Source organism: Netta rufina (assembly GCF_964035555.1).
Source record: "Netta rufina genome assembly, chromosome: 17".
Lineage (NCBI taxonomy): Eukaryota > Metazoa > Chordata > Aves > Anseriformes > Anatidae > Netta > Netta rufina.
In genome coordinates, this window is record NC_140141.1 from 10,275,755 (window position 1) to 10,296,890 (window position 21,136).

At 55.6% G+C, this 21,136-nt stretch overlaps 1 protein-coding gene across 1 annotated transcript in view; it reads right to left on the reverse strand.

The window, feature by feature from the left end:
* KSR2 (kinase suppressor of ras 2) overlaps window positions 1-21,136 on the reverse strand; it is a gene marked incomplete at both ends in the record, with an annotated part of 54,064 nt that overhangs the window by 8,221 nt on the left and 24,707 nt on the right. Inside the window, 9 exon segments of the mRNA XM_084297150.1 lie at window positions 9,139-9,506; window positions 10,085-10,133; window positions 10,650-10,716; window positions 11,026-11,067; window positions 12,912-13,080; window positions 15,083-15,201; window positions 16,304-16,371; window positions 18,004-18,087; window positions 18,801-18,870. Coding sequence (XP_084153276.1) covers window positions 9,139-9,506; window positions 10,085-10,133; window positions 10,650-10,716; window positions 11,026-11,067; window positions 12,912-13,080; window positions 15,083-15,201; window positions 16,304-16,371; window positions 18,004-18,087; window positions 18,801-18,870 — 1,036 coding nt within the window.

Below are 21,136 nucleotides of genomic sequence, written 5' to 3' on the forward strand. Positions count from 1 at the left end.
CACCGGGGGTGGCGCACCTTGGGGTGCACTGGGGGCTCAGCAGCGATACTGGGGGCACTGGGAGGGATGGAGCCAGCTCTGCCACCTCCAGTGCCATCCCTGGGGCTTGTCCCCATCTTGTCCCCATGTCCCGGCCAGCAGCAGCCCAGCTGGCCCTCTCACCAGCAAGCATCTTTTTAATTTATTTATTTTTTTTTTTTTTGGTGCAAAACTGTCCGCGTCTCCTCCCCGCCTCTTCCCCTGTGGGATACAATGCTCACAGATGTAACATGAGTCAAAAGAGGAAAGACAGGGAGAAAAAAAAAATAAAAAACACACAAAAAAAACCCAATGCACTGTACAATGTCCTCCAATTTTCCTTCTCGTACCAATTACAGTAAAATCTATTTACAGAGCCTTAATTACCAAAGGCAGCTGTAGGGGGAGGGGGGGGCATATAAACCAATTAAAAATATATTGACATTTGAATATCATAATGGAGTACGTGGGTGGATGCTGCCTCGACTCCCGCCCACAAAAAAGGGGCTTTTTTTTGCTTTTCTACATCCACCCACGCTCATTACAGGCAACTTTGGAAGGATGGGACTGGGTACCTGTGCCTGAGAAACAAAGCGCCAGGCAGGCGCGCGTCTTGTTAAAGAGGCTTCAGGAAGCGCAGACGTTAATTGATCTTGTTCTCGTTAATGAACACGAAGTTGCAGGATTTAACTCCTGTCCACGCTCCCCTCCTCCTGCCTGCTGCCGTCCCCTGGGATGCAAAGCAAAGGCAGGTGTGGATGTCCTCAAATTTCCACCCAACTGCAGGGACTCACCTCCAGAAAGAAGGGGAATGCTGAGCTCCCGGCAGCACTTTTGGGGATTAAATTGGTTGGGTTGGGATAAATCCTTGCTTGGTCCCCTCAAATGGGCTTGCAGCACCTCGTGCCCCAAAGCCCAAATCTCCACATGTCTAACGAGCACCATTCCCAAATTGTACTAACGAGCACCATGCCCAGGCTGAGCAGCGAAGCAGGAACAAGAGCGAGACGAAATTTCACATCTTTGGGGAAGATGACAGCACCTTTCAAAGCACATTCCTGCAGATCATGTTGGAAATAGCCTTGCCCCATGCACATGAGCCAGGAAGACACCGCAGGGCTCGGGGCATCCTCGCACCCACCCCTGCAGCTGCCTGCTCGCCCCTGCCCAGCCGCCAGCACCTGCAGGAGCCACACTTGTGACCGCACGAGCTGCAGCATCCGCAGTCACAAACGTCAGCTTTCTCTAGCTAAACCAGCTGCTTTATCTGCCGGAATAGTTTGACTGCAGTCGGGGACAAATATGAGTTTTTCTGAAGATTAGGATGCCAGTGCTCTCAATATTGCTTGGGAATGAGTGATAAAGGCAATCCGTGCCCCTGGCTTTCTGCAGCTGGAATTGAAGGGGGCAGAATAATAACGGACACGAATTCTGTCTCCACCATGAAGTTTTCTGCATTGATTTGCTAAATAGACTTGTAGAGCTTAAGCCCCACGAGGCAACAGGTTAACAGCTTCAGCCCCAGCTCGCCGTCCCTGGCTGCACACACACACACACACACATTATGCACACACGCACACGTTATCACAACTCTCCCCAACTCCCAGCAAATGCTGATTTCCCTCTGGAGCAAACTGTTACCAGAAGTTGCTTATGGGCTGGATTAGTTATGAATCAACACTACAAATTCAACTTAAGAGCTTAGCTTTGATTTCAGCCCCAAAGTGAGTTAACATCAGCTATTTTCCTGGAATAAAAAGGACTGGTTTAAGAGGAGAAAAGAAAAAAAAACAACCACCGATTGCTGCTTCTCCAAAGTGCAGTGATAAATCCTTTCCGACGAGATTCCCATCTCTGCTGCCTTCCCAGCCATGGGGGCTCCACGAAGGGAGGCAGCGGCCACAGGAGCCCCGATGCTTGGGGACATGCAGCCACTGCTGGTCTGTCCCCGGGGACGCAGCCCCGTGACTCGCTCCCTGCTGATGAATAGCTCCTCGGTGTGAATTCACCCAGCCGCACCGCACCGGGTGTTTGCTAGCGATTTGTTGCTGGATAAGGAGCTGCCAACGCAGCCACAAAGCCCTGTTTGCACCTATTATGCAGCACCTGAGTCTATTTAGCAAGCACCTGCGGAACCTTTTCATGGCAGCCCCCGGCAATTTGGGTCCCTCTCGCTCCTCGCCCGCTGTGAATAGTCCCCATCCGGGCGGGAGGAGCGGGCACGGAGCGCTCAAAGCACACAAAGCGAGGTGCCGGGGGCGCACGCACGCATCCCTGCCTCGAGCGGTCGGTGCTGGGAGGTGGCACCCACCCCGCTTCGGATCACGCGGCATGACACCTGAAACGAAGGCGAAATAAACCTCTCTGCACCCAGGCAAGGTGGTGACACGAGACCAAACCCAACCAAAGCAACAGGGAGATGCTCAAATCCCTCCAAAGCCGGGGTCCCCTGGTCCTCACATCGACCCCAAATGTTCCCTCACCACCTCCCCAGCCCCAGGACAGCCCCGGCCCCATCCCACTGCAGATGCTTGCTATTCAAGATGAGTTTTTGAAGTGTTCAGCCAAGCAAGCCAAATCCCAAATTGCTTTATAAACACTCTGCATTTCACCAGCGTGGGCTGGAGACATCAGCAACGGGAGCAAAGCCAAAGTGACTTGCAGAGGAACAATTCGGGAGGGATGAGTTCGGAAGAGCAGGAGCACTGCCTCTTGATATTTCTGCCATTTGATGGGGGGAGCAGCCTCATCCTCGTTGCAGTACTGATGGCCATCACCTCGATAGGGTTTAAGACCTCAGCCTGGCTCCTGCTCACTCGTGCTGGAACAAATTCCGCACCCGATGGCACCTCGGCGGCCGTGCTCAGCTCGTGAGGCTGTCACTTCAGCAGGTTTTGTGCGCTTTTCTTCGCCCTGCCCAACCATCCATACAAATGTGACGGTGGGCCATTAAATAGGATCTAAATAGGATCGTTGTGAACACCCCAAAGTGATAAATGCCAGACTTCGGGCAGCTCATCGCTTGCTGCTGAATTGATGTATGGGGAACGGGCTCAGATGCCATGGTGATAGCCGGCATCATCCGCCCAGGGGAGAGACAGGAGGAGAGAGTGGGAATTACTAATAAGTGCTTTAATATAAAGCTACCCCTGCCAGCAGGTCACATCTGAGCTCGGGCAAAGCCGGAGCAAAGGAAGGGCTCTGCAGAGGCTGCTTGGATGCTTCCAGATCCACCATCAGTCTACTGCTTATTAGCATTATGCCAAAAAGGAGCGATCTGGGGGCAATATTAAGAAAGATGCCGTCACAGCAAGCAGAGGCACATCGCTGGGACTCGCTGTTTGGCAGGCAGGACCAGCACAGGCACAGCTGGCACATGTCGGGTGCCGTGCAGGAACCCAGAGCTGCATGATCCCCAGCTGGGATGCCAGCAGCACCCGCTGTGATCGGGGGCTGAGAAATCCCAGCCCTGCCAGGACTGGTTTCAGCGGGATGCTCCGCTGCTGAAATATCTGCATGAAGCCCAGCAGCTCTTCCCTTAGCCACTAACACCCCGAGACCGAGTGGGGGAACTTCCCAGCCCCGGGAACTTCAGCTTTAACTTCATTTTCCACCTCATCGCTACGCCCTCTGGCAGGCAGGGAGCTGCCTTCCCTCCTCACTCAGCGCTAGTGACAAGTGCCACGTGGGGTTTCCTTCCTCCTGGGCACTGGGGGAACACAATCCTTCCTTGCTGGGCCACAAATACAAAAACAACGAGTGCATCAGGCCGAGTAGCAGCAGCAGCGAGCCCGGACCTTCCTGGAGCATCCCTGGGGAGGTAAAACACTTCCCAGGACAAAATCCACCTCCCACCCGAAGCCAGGCTCTCCCTGGCTTTATCAAGCAGCAAACACTTGTTTCCATACAAAAATCTCCCAAAGCTCCAGCAGCAAGGGAAGGAGGGTGCTCAGCACCCTCCAGAAGCGAGCAGTTCAGTCCCAGAGCCTGCTGTGTGCCGAGCAAAACCAGCACGGGGCACAGGAGGCACAAAGACACGTTGCTGTGCTCAGCCCTCACTTGCTGCCCCATGGAAACATCCTCAGACAGGAGGCAGGCAGCTGGATTTTCCTCCCTGATAGCACAGAGCCAGCAGGGCTGGGGAAGGAGGAGGAGGAGAAGGAGGAGGAGGAGGGCAATCAGTCCCCGCAAACAGCAGCCACAGCCCCGGCACGGCTTTGGAAGAAAATAGTTATTTGGAAAAAGCCAACTCTATGCATTTTTATTTCAAGGAGATAGTGGCAGAGGAGGCGAGCTCTTCTACGGCTGCTTTGAAAACAGCCACGAGACAGGTGAATGCAAAGCAGCCACGGTCCCCAGAGGCTTATCTAAAGCCCTGGTGGCAAACAAGTCACCCCAGAATATTTGATACGTGGTGCCTTTGGAAAGGGTGCGCTTGTAATCAGCATGGGGTGGGCTGGCTGGGTGCACAGGGACATGCAAGGATGCTTTCACCCCTCCTGGTAGCCTAATGTGTTCCCTGCTTCCTGACCCCTCTGCTACTCTCAGCTTCAGGATGCCAAAGAAATAGAGAAACCCCTGCTTTTGAAGAAGCAGCAAGCCTTGTGATCGAGACAGCAGCTTCACTCGAACCTGACTCTGCTCTGGAATAGCCATCGTAATAATTGTTAACAACAACAAAAAAAAAAAAAAAAAAAAAAAAAAACCTTGTGTTTGCTCCCTTAATGTGCTGCCCACAAGGAGCTGGCCACAGGGATGGATCAGATGCTGCCAGCCGGGACGTAGACTCCAGACTCAGCCCCAAGCTCTCTCTCGGGCACAAAGCACACCCCAAAGGACCGTGCTGATGCCTTTCCCCATCCCCAAACCTCCTCACTCCGAATATTTCGGTCTCCTCCCCTCCAGTCCCGCTCCTCCCGCTGCCACGAGCAGCGCTGTCTCCAGGCGGAAGATATATGCCCGCTTAATGTATATATTAATACACGTATTGACTTTCCCGTTGTCAGTCGTTATCAAGATTTATCCAGCCTGATGGCCTCCTATTGATTGGAAAGAAGTGTATTCCCACGGGTCAATCAATTCTGATCCAGCCCGTGGCAAGAAGTCAATACCTATTTATTATGTGATCTATGGGCTTCATTACTTTAAATGCTATGGAAGGAGAAGTGCAGCAGAAGCTGGAGGAGGAAAACAACCAAAAAGGTAGGAAAGGAGGCTGCTCCTTCAGCCCCAAAGCAGGTGCTGGAGGACTCCAGTGCATGAGGAGGTTCATGGGAGGCAAAACCCCGCTGGTTCTGCTCTCCGACAAAGCATCCGAGGGAGAGAACCCCCTGTCCTTTGAATCCCATAAATATTCATCCCCCAGCTCCCTAAGCAGTAAGGTCTACAAGCCCCAAATCCTGCGCAGCTGAGCAGGGACACTGTAAATGTCAGGAGGAGAGGAGCTCCCCTAACTGCAGAAACAGGGGGCCAGGGCTCCCAGGCACTGCAGCGCCATCCCTTTACCCCAGCAGCCTGCTGTTCGGGTCATATAAACCTCAAAGTTTTGGGTGTTTTCCTCCTTCCACTCCTTTTCCAGTTTGACCACAGATGGAGTGAGAGGAGCACATCCCTGCAGCTTCCCCAACCCCAGGTGCTCACTGGGACAGGAGGTGATGCAGGGAACGCGGGGAGGACCAACAGCACCCACCCTGCATTTAAAAACACCATGATAAAGCAGCTAAAAATGGGACCTTTGAGTTAGATATCACCAAAAGGACACTTTTCATCCTCGATGTCTGGCTCGCGAGCAGCCTCGCTGGGCGGTGCGGATGTCTTGCTACACCAAGCCAGCTGCCAGCCCTCTGCCGAGCGGCTGCTTTGCACAGAGATGCCTTCAAATCTCACATCTCAAACACCTTATTGCCCAGAGCAGAGGTGGGAATATTTTCCCTTGGTTTATGCTCTTCCCCAGCACTCAGCTCCCCCCCATCCATGGGCTGGCTGCGGGGAGCCGCTGGGAGCTGCTCCCTCTCCAGCACAAGAACCCAACGTTCCCCTGCTGAAAGGCACCTTCAGCAAATTAATCCTCCTTACGTGGGCCTGGCCTTGTCAAGCTTAATTCTTTATGTTCTTCACCGTTCTCCTTGGTCTTCCTGGAGGGTTACACTGGGGACATCAATCAGAGCGCTCCCGGTGGCTCCTCTGCCCAGGCAGGAGGCTCACAGCGATGGACCTGGCTCCTGGTTGCACCCCGGTAAATTTGGGGTCCCTCCAGCACTGCACCATGAGGAGCAAGAGCCCAAAACTCAGCCAGGAGCATCCCAGACTGCTGGGTGCACAGCCCCTGCTGAGCTTTCCCATCCTTTTTTCCTGCTTGCAAGCAACTTTCCCATCCCACAAGGGCCCTCCGCAAAAAGCCCCAAGCTGCTGAGCCCCTCTCCCAGACCCCAGAGTGCCAGAAAGGATAGATAAGCACTAAAATTTGGGTCCTTTTTTTTTTTTTTTTCCCCCAGGAAGGAGCACGTAGACTCCCAGAAACCTGCAGATTCTGCACCCTGGGGGTAGCTCGATCCTTTTTGACAGCACTGTAAAACTCTGATACTCTGTCCTGGCCGGGTCCCCCTAGGTGGCCAAGGTGTCACCTCCCTCCTGGTGGCTGTGGATGGGGATGGCAGCAGCGTGAGCTCACCCGGACCCGGCTTCATCTCATTCATCGCCAGCAGAAGCCACTTCTGGCTCCCCCCCGTGCTGCACAAACCGCAATTTCTCACTCCCTCCTCTCCACCCGGCCGAGGACTTGGGAGCCGCTCCCCGCGCTGTCCATTAAGCACTACTCGCGGCACCACGACTCCCACCCGCTCTTGCTCGAGACTAATTAAGATGAATGCTAACTGTCCCCACCGCTCATTACCCAGGAGAAAATCCATTAGCAACTCCGGCGGAGCCGCCACCGTGCAAACCACCGCTGCATTCCTACGAGCAGCTGAATTTCTCCCCCTTTTCCCGACTTGTGGGCTCATGCTGGGAGGAGACACCTCGGGATGCTCGGGCTGGAGCAATGGTTATCGCCCAAGAAGGCAAAAGGCAGCCCTGCCTCAGTTTCCCCTCGGCTGTGATGATGTTTCCACATCAGGAAGCTGCACGCGGGCTGCGGGGTTTGGAGGGGGAGATCGCTGCCTGCTGATGAGCGGCCTGGAATAACACGATTGAGCAGGAAGGAAGACGTGGGGATGTGAAAAAGCAAAAATAAACCCTCCTATAAATAACCCCTCCGGGCTGCACGGCGCGGTGAAGCCCCTTGCAGGCAGAGGCAGCTGCTCGGAGCTTGCCGCAGGAAGCCGGGGGGGCTGCAATAGCTGCCAGGGGTTTCGCTTCCCTCAGTGGGGAAAATTCTCCGTGTCCTTGCGTGGGCATCTCTGGGCACCCCCAAGGAGCAGGGCCCCTCCTGGGAGAGCCAGCAGCTCCTGTCCGCACATCCTCAGCATCCCAGTGCCTTGGACCATCCCCAGACACCAGCTCCTGCCTGTGCCATGGCAGGAGGGGCTCCAAGACGTGGCAGGGACCCCAGGCACTGGGGAGCATCCCTGCACCCTGCCCAGGCAGCACCACGAGAGCCCCAGTGGTGCTGCTGAGAATGCAGCAGCAGAATAAAGCCCCACAGAAAGCCCCAAAGGGAATAAAATGTGCCTGGAAATCACCTTGGGGCTTCCCAAAAATCCACTGAGCCTGCTCTCTGCGCCTCCATCCACCACCCTCCTCCTCCTCAGCTCTCCAGCACCCTCGTAGCCAGCCCAGCACCAGCACCGGCCACGAGCAGATCGTGCAGAGAGCACAAGCACAGCAGGAGGAGGCTGAACAGCCCCCGGCTGAAACCGAAAAACTACAGCAATGCTGCTCCAGCCTTCGAAGAACAGGGATAAAAGTGAGTTCACGGCTGTAGGCGAAGAGCACGCAACGCTCAGCGATGCTGTGAGTGCAGATTGTTTTTCCAGCAATCCCGTAATGCCGTATTTTGACCTTAAAAAGGACCGGGTGCAGCTGGGGAGGAAAAGAAAGCGGAGCGGCGTGCTTGGCAGCCCCATTAATGCATCAAGCGGCTGCGGCGCACGTATTTATTTTGTCAAAGCTGTCAAGAGCAGCACCTGAGCGGTTTTATATAAAGAGGCGTTAGAATAGGAAATACTTCAGAGCTAAATAAAATAAAATCAAATAAATTGCTCCGCTCCTGGGGTTGAATAGGACTGGAGAGGCGAGCAGACCCGCGCCGCAAAGGGCTCGTGGCTCTGCGTCCCGAAACGCTGCCGGGAGAGGGATGGAAATTCAGCCTCACCTCGGGGAAACTTGGCTGCACTCATCACCTGGAGGTGGGGGAGCAGCTGAATATTCAGGGATAGATGGATTTTACATGATGGCAGGTCAAGGCTTGGTGATCAGGGCAGACACGGGGGGATTCAACACGTCTCTGCAGCACGGTGCCTCCGATTCTGTGCCCGAAGGCCACGTCTCCCTCCCCTGGCCCTGGCCCATGCACAATTTTGGGGGTACCACAGGGACAAATACTTTGGGAAAGGATAAGGAACGCTCCAGGAGACCGTGACTCATCTTGTAGGGTCTTGGGAGTGAGGAGCCCCCATGGACAAGCCCCTTGGAGCACCAGCCCTCCTTGAGTGCGCCCAGATTCCCACACCTCCGCTGCCCTTCTGGCTGTACCGAGGACAATTTGATGCCACACTCACGCCCTGCTAAGCCTGCAGACAGATGCCTGAGCCATTACCACACCACCAGGCCACTTGTGGGGCCTGCTGCCCCACTGCTTCACACCCTCCAGACCCCATCACTCATCCAAGCACTGGGGAAGGGACCACACAAAAACCCCTCTGGGCCAGAAGCTGCTGAAACAGCACCGTGCTGCGCTCCTCCTGGTTAAAACAAACCTCCAGGCTCTGCGTTTCCAGGAGATGAAACTGCCTGGCCCCACGTAGGAGGGTTTTGCTGTCCCACACCATGTGTCAGAGGAGATGGAGGACATCCCTCCACTAGGAGGAGGACTGGCCTCCTGGCACCTTATCAAGAGGTATCGTTGGCCCTCAGGAGGACTTTTTGGAAAGAAAACCATGCACACGAGATGCCGGGCCCTACCTGGTGATGATGGCGAGGTGCGGGGGGCTCATGCAGGCCCCCATGAAGAGCACCACGTTCTCGTGCCGCGTCTGCCGGTAGGCCATCACCTCCCTCTTGAAGGCCTTCAGCTGGTCCTCGTTGTCCCGCTCGATGTCGATGAGGCGGATGGCCACCTCCCCGTGCCAGCGGCCGTGGAAGACCTGCCCGAAGCGGCCCTTGCCGATGAGCTCGCCGATCTCCAGCTGCTCGAAGGGGATGTCCCACTCCTGGAGGAAGATGCTGGTCTGGCTGGCCTTGCGGGGGAAGTTGCGGGCGGAGAGGAGCGAGAGGTTCATCTCCTCAAAGTCATCCTCCGACTCCTGCGCCTCCTCGGCGCCTTCCTCGTTCTGCAGGAGAGGGGACGGGGACGTGATCGTGTGTGGGTACCGGCACCCACCTGCCACCCTTGGGTGCTCAATGGGGCTGCACCACGCAATGCGACACAAATTGGGGAACTGCTGCTGAGGGGATCCTCGCCCTGTGCCAAATTTTCTGTGCATCTCATCAAATTTCACTGTATCTAAAGCTGAGGGAAGACACGAAGCTCATGAGGGACCCGCACAGAGCCAGCTGGGTTAGGAAGGTCCTCCAAAATCACCGAGTCCAGCCATCAACCTGCCCAGCCCCATCACCAAACCACGTCCCTCAGTGCCTGGGCAGGACCAAGCCTGGCTGTTAACTCATTTATCTGCAGCTTTGCTGCAGAGATGCTGATCTCACCGGGTGCCTTGAAACACGCCTTGAAGTGTCCGTGACTTGGGTGCCCACAGAGCCCCACACTGACCCAGACAGTTCTGTGCAATCGTTTCTGGAGATGCACAGACAACGAAGGCATCAAACGCCCAAATCCCCAAACCCTGGTTTAACCAACTTCAGTTTGGGGACTTTTCCTTTCACCCCACAAACAAAACCCACAGCAGCTCACCTCTGACGTGGGCTCCACTTCAATTTGAAGTAATGGATTTCCTTCCAGGCTGTTAAAAAAAAAAAAAAAAAAAAAACAACCGCGGTGTGAAAACAATGCTAGGTACGTCACTCTCACCCAGGGGATGAGTGAGGAGAAGTGCTGGCTAATTAGCCTTGCTGCTAATTGGGGAGAGGCGCCCCTTCCCCACAAGTTGCAGCCACCCGAGGGGCTGAATGAGCACAGGAGGGGGATGGATGGGATCCATCGCTGAGGTCCCGGGAGGGGTTGGTGACAAGAAGCCCCTTGGGACCTCACAGCTTTGACCATGTTACAAGTCTGGCCAGGTGCTCGTGGCACATTGAGGTGGTTTCTCAGGTTTGACTTGTTTCTGACATCAGGACCTGGGGGGTCAAATTGTCCCCATCTCAGAGGCAGGGCTGCATCAGCAGGAAGAAAATGATGTAAAAAAATCCCCATCTACCTTCTTACAACTACTTTTGGTTCCCACATGCTGCTATAGCACATAAACCCCTCGCTGCCACCAGCATCCCAAAAGGGCTTTTCCATAGGGCCCGGCACTCACATGGGGTTGGAGGTCACGGGGTGCAGGACCACCTGTGGGGCTCGGGTCGGCGTCTCGGGTACCACATCTGGGGAGGAGAGGGCACAGTGAGAGCCGGTGGGGAGCCCCCGGGGAGCCCAGCCCTCCCTCCTGCCCCCAAAACCCTTGGATCAGAGCCGAGTGCAATTCTGGGGATAATTTGGGGCCGCCCAGCCCTGTAGTATCTTCATGGCACATGCGGTCCTAGAGCAATGTATGGGTTTGGGGGAACATATATGGGTTTGAGGGACCCAGCTCCACCTCCCTGCACGAATCCAGCCATGCATCCAACCCTAGAGGGACCCTGCCCCTCTCCAAGGGGTGCAGCTCAGCACCCGGCTTCGTAGGAGAGCCTTACCTGGGAAAATGAACTGCTGCTTGTACTTGTAGTAATGGGAGGCTGCAAAAGAAAGAGAAGGGTAAGTGCCAGGCAGACAGGGCTACACCCAGTCCCCCACCACGAAATGCCAGCCCCGAGCCTGGTCCCTGCCCCATAACCCAGGGAGGACCCGATCCATCGCACACACGCTCCCTCCTTGGCTCCCTAAGCCCATTTGATGTGTGCAGAGGTATTTTCCCTCCCGTGCTTCCAGCGTAGCCTCCGTACACACTTTTATTGTAAGCTCTACATCGCTCGAGGGACAAGAGCCACAGCAGCTGGGTTGGCTGCACATCAGCCCTTAAAACTTCACTCCTCTTTTTGCTGGCATCAGCAACCCCTTCACATCTGTAATTAAAAATCGGGGCGTGCTGATGCTGCCTGTGGGGTTTGGATGCCCAGTTTGCAACCAAAAGCCCACGGGGTTTGAGCAGTGCAATCAGCCCGGCAGCACCAAGCGATGAATTTCCAGCTGCTTGCACCCGTTTTTGCCTGCTCCAGCCCATCAGCTCTGTAGCAGGACCCGAGCACACCTGAGCCAAGATCAAAGGAGACCCAAAGGTAATTTGGGGCGAAAAAAGGTCACCATGCTGCAATCCCCGAGCTCAAATCCTAATCCCCGAGATGACCATCTTGGTGAGGCCGCTCTGAACTTCCCACAAGGGAAGATGAAAGTGCGGTGAGCCCCGCTTTGTGCCCGGCCAGATCCTCTTCTCCCCGGGGCATAGGGCAGGGGGTGAGCCCCTCTGAGCTCTGTGGGGCTGATCCTGCCCCGCTCCATCCCCACCAGCTCGATGTGAGCCCCAGCTCCGGGTCAGGAGGTGCTGCTGCCAGCTGCGGGCTTCCTCCTGCAGTTTGCACTTCAAAGGAGATGAAATAACAGCCTGGGGGGGGAGGTCTCTGTTCCAGAAATAAAGCGTGATGGGGGCACCAAATGTTCTGGGGGACCCCAAGACACCCGCAGGGCCCAGGGCTTGTTCAGGGCTCATTTGGGGCCACACTGCCCAGACATCAGGATGCTTCAGCCCTATAGGGTGGGAGCAGAGGTGGCTCTGCAGGCGGCTCACATCCCCCCCATCTTCCTCTGCTGTCTTCTTTATCCCCCCCAGCACCCTGCCCAGCCCCTGGCGTGCTCCATCCGGAGGGACCCAACCTCCTGGCCACCCAACCAAGAGGGGACATGGACCAAAAGGGGGCACCAGTGCCAGGCTAGCCACAAGTGTCTCAGTGTCTTGGAGCTGGGTCACAGCTGGGAGTCCCCCTTGTCACCCCTTTTTGGGACTGCTAGAGTGCATGGGAGGGGAAGGTCATGGCCAGGGATGGCTGAGCCCCTGCGTTTTGGGGGATTTAATGCATCTCCTGCATCCTGCAGCCAAAAGGGACCAGCACCCTGTCACCATATGTCCTTTTCCACTTTCCCTCTCGGTGGGATGAGCCATGTCAGATCCCCCCAGCACCAACAATTCCCCACGTGCACTCCAACCTCACCCTACAAACAGGAGATGCATTGCCCCAAAGCACGGGGATGTCCCCTCCAGGCACCCCAGCAAAGGGACAAGACCTTGTTTCCCATTGAGGCCACACACCAGGCACACGTTAAGGGATACCTGGAAAAGTTTTAGCAGCCTCAATCTCAGAGCTGCTCAGGACCAGTCTGGATAAAAGCCCTGCGCTCCGACCCTGCTTTGAGCAGCACCTTGGGCAAGAGACTCCCGAGGTCCCTCCTGAATTATCCAAAACTCATTTCTGCTTCCTTTTCCCCTTTCCCAGCCTGGAGCAGCCCCTCACCCCGAGGACACCTTCAGCAGACCCCCCCCGACACGTGCCTGGGGGCTTGACGTGGAGGTGCGGAGCGCGGCACGTACCCGGCAGGTTGAACTGCTTCTGCTGGCGCGGGCACTGCGGCGAGGGGTGCAGCGGGGACGGCGGCGTGGCGCTGGGTGGCAGCGGCGGGGCCGGCGAGGACGGCGTGGAGGAGGTGGTGGAGGACGGGTTGCTGCTGGAGTCCGGCTGGTAGGGCACTGGGATGTGGTCCTGCTCGACACAGAAGGGGGAAAAGGAGAGGGGAGATGGTGAGAGCGGTGCCGGGTGGTGCCACGGTGGCGTGCTGCAGTGTGGAGGATGCCAGGTGACAAGTGGCAGCGACACGAGTCACCCTATTCCCATGTTTTCAGGAGTCCTGGGGAACAACCAGAGCCCCAGCATGGCCAGGGGGGTGATTTCAGGCAGGATTAGAAGGACCAGACAAGGTTCCTGCGGTCCAGGCAGCACCCGAGCATCCCGGGACATCTCCCAGTGCTAGCTGACCTTGCCCTCCAATAATTGCTCCTAATCAAGGTAAGGACAAACGTGATGGGACACACTGGGATTGGTTATTTAGGGCCACCTGGGACAAAACAGGGCTGAGGACCTGAAGGATTTGAGGGTCTGGAAAGGAAAACTGGGGACGGAGTTCCCCACGTTGCCCACACCCATGCTGCCCAGCTGGGAGACACGTTGCAGGGTCTGATTTCCCCACTGGAGATGGGAGCTCCCCCTTGGCAAACCCCCAGAAATCTGCACCAGCCTCCCAATTTAGTCCCATTTAATGAGGTTTTAAATGAGCTGGGCTTCCCAGGAAACCCACGTGCGCTTTGTACAGCCCTGACACAGATGACAGCCTTGGCTGGGCAAAATATTTTTTAAACCAACACCGAGCGCCACGAACAATGAGATTTCTACGCTGTGCACAGGGAACAGGATATCTCTGAAGAAAAGCTTTTAGAAACACCAACAAAAGAAGGGGCCCTGATGGATAAAGCACGTTTATAGACGACACTGTAATGGGAACAGGAGCACTCGGGTCACAGCCTGGGAGAAGTACGAGGACAATTTCCTAGCGGCTGCTGATCCAGTGGTCTCTATCAGTCCTCCTTAAAAAAGCCCCATTGCATCCTCAGAGCCGGGTACAGCTCGGTGATCTGCACTTGCACATATTAGGACATCCAGATTTATGTATCAGCACGGGCACGAGTTTCATTTGTAGCTTTCAAAGCATGAGGTAGGTCTACAAATATACGGTGTGCATTGTTATGCCCTGCTTAGGGGAAAGCTACGACAGGAGCATGGTGGCAGGAGGAGACCGGTGCTGCTGCCCTTCCTGTCCCAGCCCGTACCAGTGGGCTGAATCACTTCCCCAGTGCCCTCTAATAAAATAAAGGAGCGTGGCAGCGACATGACAAAAAATCACTGGAAGGACCCACGCTAGAAAGAAAAATGCATCTGGGTTTCTTTTCGCTTCCCGCGGCAGCTCCGCAGCCTCCCCAGGTGCCACCAAAGCCATTTGCACCACGCCATAACCGCAACAACAACAAGGCAGATAATTACTCTGAGGATCTCCTCAGAGCCTGGGGTGTAAAAACTCTAAATTTTCTCCAAAATAAACCCATGCTGTTTTATTGCAATTAATGTAGCGCAGAGAAAGCAGCCAGGTGCACTGCCCGCTCTGCCTCGACCGGCGGGGCCAGGGACACGAGCAGACTCCTCGGGGCTTGTCTGACTTGGAACAGTTTTCCTGAAGTTTCAGGCAGCAGCTCCAATCCCACATGATTTTTGAGCTATTTGAAAAAAATAAGCTTGGAGGACACAGAATGCAAAGAGAAACCCCCCGGTGGGTGTGCCTGGAAACCCAAGGAGCCACAGGAGCAGGAGATGCTCCATCCAGGGGAAAACCAACCTGTCCCCTCCTGCCCCAAGCATAGGGCACACGGGAACAGGAATTTAATTAATTCTTCCCTTTAAAAATGACTTTCAAAGCTCCTACATAGCAGAGGGGTCTGATGCTCCAGGGGAGGACACAGACTGGAGCAAGTTGTGGCAGCAAGGGGATGGCTCTGGGATGGATCCAGACAAGGGGTGGCTGAAGACCCAGCAAAAGCCACCAAGATTTTGGAGATTCCCCTTTTGGGGTGTGCAGGAGGGATGTGGGGCATCGAGGCAGGAGCAGAACCTCGGTGGCTGCTGGGCAGGGGTCTGGGGACCACGCCACGCTGCTCACCTTGTTGAGCTTGTTGGTTTTGGGGAGTGTCTGGCTGACGTGCAGGTCCGAATACCTGGGAGGCTTCCGCAGGGGGTTGTTGATATCACAGGGCACCGACTCTGTCCGGACTAACCTCGCTGCGGGGAGAGGGAACAGGGGGGGACGGGGATGGAGGGGGGGAAAGAGAGAAAGGGGGAGGCTGTAAAGGCGCACGTTGGAGAGCATCAGCAGCCACCAGGAGCCCGGGGTTTTGGCCAGCATGAGCATTTTCCCACCCAGTGCCACCATCCTCTTCCTCGCAGCAGGCCAAGGAGCCGGCTCAGAGCCTCCCACTCGCAGCAGGGACCTTTTAGGAGCGTTTTGGGGGGGTTAATTCATTAATGCTGAACACCGGCTGCAGGGGCTGCCCCCAAGCCACATCACTCCTTGCTCCTGCCCTAAAACGTGCAGCAGGCAGCTCCGGCTCCAGCAATTTCTCAGCCCGCAGCCGTGACCCCAATTTCTGGGAGTCACCCACCGCCGAGCCCTGGTGCCACCAGCGCAATGCGTTTCCCTGGGATGGAACTGCTGAGCAGGCTTTTGGTGATCGGGTGGTGTTTAGCGCTCACGGGCAGCCTTATTAGCTCAAAATTAAACTCAGAGCTGGAATTGGCTTTGAAAGCATTTCCCCTAAGTGATCTCAGCCCTTCGTCCTCCGCCGTCGGAGCACTCGGCCAAAAACTGGAAGAAAAGAGGTGGGAAGCGGCGCCCGTCTTCCAGCCGCAAAATCTCCCTTTCCAGGCTTGCAAAAGTGCCCAAATTTCCAAATTTCTCTGGATTTCCAATGGATTCTCAGGGCAGGCAGCTCCGGAAACACCAGGAGAGCATCCGGAGGGGCACGGCCGGGACCCGCATGCACCGAGAGCCGCGGTGGGTCCGGGTGCCACGCGTGCGCCCTGAGTTAGCGAAAGGCTAAAACCTTTTTGGCACTTACCCCGTGCGGTGGGGAATCTGAAAAGAAAAGGTGGCAGGGGGAGGGTGGGTGGAAGCGGTTTGCAATGCAAATCTGCCTCGCCCCGCACGGCTCGTCTCCCTACAAGCGGAAAAGACGGTCGGTAAAATTTTCACAGAGCGCCCAAAGCGGTTTCGGGAGCCTCGGGGGGGGCGAGGGCTCGGGCTCCCGAAAGTCGCCCGGGGGCTTCTGAAAGTTTTACCTGGAGGCAGCATCCCGGGAGGCAGAAGCGGAAGAAAGGCCCTTACCTCCGCGGTGGATGATCAGCAGGTGGCACGGAGGGGCCTCTTTGGTGCATTTGTTGTGGCACTTGAGCCTAAAGGGATGGGACATGGAGAAACCAGTAAGGAACGGGGATGGACGCGGCCCCGGCGCATCGCCCTGCACCCGGGGCTCGTGGCCACATGATGGTCCCCTGGGGAAAGCCTCCTTCCCCACTCCTGCAGCCCCAAATCGTCATTTCTGACTTTTAACCAAAATAACAGCAGTGTTCGTGGGACTTCTGGTGAATATTCTGCAATATTCGGGGGGGATGGAGCCCATGGAGGGCTGCACCCCACGGACAGGCACGTAGGCATCATCAGGCTCCTGCCCCAAAATGTTACTAATTAGGGATGGGAAAGAGTCCAGAGCCTGTGGATGGGGAGAGCCAGGGGAAAAGGGAAAAAAAATAAAACACAGGAAAGAACTCAAAAACCAAGGGCAAAGGAGGAAAAAACGGCAGCAGCTACAAGTCAATGAGCTGGGTAATGAAAATTCAGGAGTCTTGCATGTTGGCTTTTATTACAAAGCCATTCCTAGAGGGAAAGGTAGAGATTAATTCAGTCGTTGAGGCTTGGGGGCTTTTTTGCTCTGTTTGTTTGGTTTACCTGCTTATTCCCTCCCCCTCTTTTGGGTAAGGAAACATAGCACGGGGCCAAGCAGCTCCGGCAAAGTCAGCAAACACAAACATTTTGTGTTCACCCCAACTTTTTAAAATGCTTGGGATTCATTTGCTCTTCTCTGAGCAAACGCAGGAAGCAGGAGTAGGACAGATCCTGGCCATTTTTCAGCCCTTGCACACACGGGGAAAAGGGGGAAGAGCTCCCAAGGGAAGGGGTGATGCGTGCAGGAGGTGGCCTTCAACGCTCAAGCGAAAAATAAGCTGAAGAATCACCACTTAAAAAAAAAAAAAAAAAAAGGTTTTTTAGTATTATCGCTTCCAGAAAACCTCCACCACCACCCAGAACTGCACAATAGCTCTGCATTCCTTGCCCGGGTTTAAATCCCACTTTGCTAACTCATCAGCATTTAATCAACGGCCCCAGCGATCGTTATCGCTTGATAGCCCCGGCTAACTCAGTTACCAGCAGACAATCAGCAAATTCCCAGCACTGATCCCTAGCAGAGGCAATTGCGCCTCCAGAAGCAGTTTCACTAAGTGCTGATGCCTGCACGATACCGCGCAGGAGACGGGCGACCCTGGATTTTAAGTGGCATTAGCATCCTCCTCGCTGTCTTTTCCCAGCCTTGCCCAAAAAATGGAAACGGACCCTCCGCCGCCGTCCCTCTCCTTTGCAAAGCATCTTAATTGTGCTCGTGGGTGGGCTGGCTGCTTGCCGCCACGTGCCTGCCAGGAAATAGAAGCCCCTGCGACTTTTGCTGGGGAAGAAAAGGAAGGATTTGGGCCAAAGCTGGGCGCAAAGCCCCCGTGCTGCCTGCAGGTGCACAGCTCCGCACGGCGCCCTGCCAGGCAGCATCCTCCCCAGGGACCCTGCTCTGCTCCCTGCATGCAAACCTGACCATGCCTCAGCCCCATTTCGGGGCTTTTTTCACCCAATCTCATGTCTCGTTAAGGCTTCCTACAAGGTTGTGGGGTGCTGGCTGCTTGCACCTTCCCTGAGCCCCTGCCTGGCTGTGCCACCGAAGCCCTCGCGATCCCCCGGGAGCCGCACGCGGAGCTCCGTACTTGCAGTTTTTGCACTTCAAGCCAAACAACATTCCTTTCCCGCAGACGGTGCAGGTCTGAGACATCCAGTACTTGGTGGAAAACCTGCGGGGAGAAAGGCAGAGGGTGGCTGGGGCCAGGCGCAGCCTCACTGCCCCGTCCCAGCACCCTCCTCCAGCACCAGCACCTCCGGGTGTCTGCTGAGCCGTGATTTATCCCTCCTGTGCTGTGCTCAGCGCTGCTACAGATGGGGAGGCATCGCCCTAAGGATGCCAAAACACCCCTCTAAATCTGCCTCTGGTTTGTGCAGCCTGCTCCCAAGGAGGTCCAAGCAAGCCACCGAGGAGGATTCCTTGCAGCTCTCCAGTTTTACCCACCCAACGTTGAGTCCAGGGCTCCAAAAATTCCCCCTTGCCCCAGGGCTCGGCTTCCCAGCCCGCACTGAAGAGCAGCCCCGAGGCAATTTCCCGTGTTTCGCCTTCCTGCCGCAGGTACAGAAGGGCAATAAACCAGAGATAGGAAATTTGCTGAAGGTTGGCGGGGTCGCGGGTAATACACAGCTTTTATTGATAGCGGCTGGAGCCTTATCTAACCCAAATCGGAGCTGAAATGGAATTTAAATGGGCTGCTAGGACAGTGCAGCCAAGCGTGGGAAACTGGGAGTCCAACACAGAGCCCCCGTCCTGGACAAGAGGAGGAAAAGGAGATGCTCATCGCACCCCATGCGCTTTGCTGAGGCTGCTGCGTGTCCCCAGGGGGCACGAGAAGAGTCCAAAGTCCCCATTGCTCGTTCCCATCCCACGCCAGGGTCAGCGTACCTGTGCTTTATGGAGTTTCCCAGGTCTCGGCGGGGGATCTGTGGGGACCAGCGAGGCACTGACAGCGTATCTGCAGGGGACGAGACAAGGAAACCATCGGGGTTAACACAGGCGAAAGCCAGAGGTGACATTTTCATGGTGGGAGGAGCAGAGGACGCACCCAAAAATGAGGTTTTGCCAAACTTTTCCCTTGGAGACACGCCGGTAGTTTGTCTTTTTCCAAAGGAAGACGCATCGAGCTTTGGGTCTGGGGGGCATCGGGGTGCCTCCAGCCGCCCCCAGCACCCATTTTGGGGCAGGAGAGGGGTGGGAGCTGCTGCACCCCCCTGTGCACACGTGGGTGTGCGAAAGCTGCTGGAGCCACTTAGCGGTTTCCAAAGAAGAAAAGGGAAAACGAAGCATAAACGGCAGCGGCACCGTTTATTAATAAGACATCACGTCTTGGGGTTGCATTTCTGGCTGAACAAAAAGCTGAGCGTCAGCCGCTTGCAAGCCAATTTAACTCTTATTCAAGCTGCTGATTAAAAGGAGAAAGCAGCCTCCGTACGCTTCTGCTGGGGGAAAAGGAAGGAGAAAGGGCAACGGGACCTTGGCTGGGTGAGGGAAACGAGATCTGGGGATTCGGAGGCTGGGCGATCAACGAGGGGCTCACCAGGGGGCCCGAACGAAGCGAGCCGGCCCCAGCTGCAGCGCCGGCCGTTTGCTCGGCGTGCCGGCAAATCCCTGGCTAAACACACTTCCAATATCCCCCCTCCGAGCGGGGAGAGCCACTGTTTGCTTTAATATCCCATTTTAATAATTGCGCTCCGGCTGAAGGTTACATTTCCATGCCTGCGCCCATCGCCGCTGCGGCTGGAGCCCGAGCATCCCCCAAACCAGCCCAGCACCAGCAGCATCCCCAGCACGGCTTCTCCAGCCTCGACAGGCCCTAAAGCACAGTCAGCAATTAAGATGTTTGAGGACTACAAAGCCAATTAAGGTAATTGCTGCCCCTGTTTTATACCGGTGGCACTTGTGCTTCTCCTGCATCAGCACTCCCAACCCCAGCGCCTGCAGCAGCATCCCTCCTGCTGCCCCTACACCCACAACCTGCAGGGGACGGATAGATTTTGGGGCCCTCCCTCAAAGCCCAGGGTCGATGCGGGAAGCAGCCGGCCCGCTCTGCGCCCAGCCCTGCAGCACCAAGCCCTATTCTCCCCTAAATGCCATTTTCTCATCCGTAAATCACATTAAACAAATAAAATCCACCACCACCCCCCTCCACCAACTGGTCCTCGATGAACCAAACAGGCAAGAACAGCTCCTCTCCCCGAATTAAATTACAACCTCTGCTTCAGCATCCACAATTTATTTCCACTAACTTTCAGCTGGCCTCAATTAAATCCTGCCATCCCGGGGAGGGGGAGAGGGGTGAGGCAGAAAGCTGGCCGAGGCTTTTAATTACTTTCTAAATGCGCTCGCTGCAAAATTTATTAAAGTGTATCGGGGATTTTAACCTCCGAACAAAAATGAGACCGACGTGATTCACAGTTAATTATTTCCATTACGGGGGATGAGACACGCAAAGCAGAGGCCTCCAACAATAGGGCTGCTGTTTGCAGGGTCAGGACACGCTGAGCAGCATGCGGGAGGGCAGGGGGAGCACCCCGTTGCCGCCCCAAGGATTTGGGGGGCTTTTCAAGTTAATTGGCAATTCCCCCCTTTAACCTATGAGTTGAGTTGTGCATCTAGGGGAACATTTTTTTCTTTTTTTCCCATATTAATCGAGACTTAACCCCAAAGGGAAGGTCCTGGGGATGCTTCCATGCAGGCAGTGGCATCCTCCCAGCACGGCACAAATAACCCCATCAAAACCCCAAAATCACCAGGATGAGGGGTAGTTGCAAGACAAAGCCTCGTGGCCACGTGATGGGAGCAGCACATGACACTGCCACAAAGGGGATGAGCCGCTTTTGGGGTAGATCCCTGCCGGTTTGGCACTGCTCACACCCCTGTTGCAGTGAGCATCTCCAAGCATCCGCACTGCGCCCCAGCTGCACCAGGGAGATTTTGTTCACCTGGTGATAAGAGAGGGCAGGGAAGAGGCAGGGAAAAGCTGGTCACAGGGAGTCAAAGAGCCCAGCGGGGACCTCGCCGTGACCCCCTGCCCCTGCATTTTGGCAGCACGGAGCCTTGTCACCAAACCCAAACCACCCTGTGACCATTGGTGTCACCTCCCCTGCCCCGCTGTCATTCATTGCTGCACCACCCGCAGCCTCACTCATGGCCTGAAAATCAGAGCTCTTTAACCATAATTCCCCTTGCACCAGTGTGTGAGGACAGTTTTATGGTGTTTT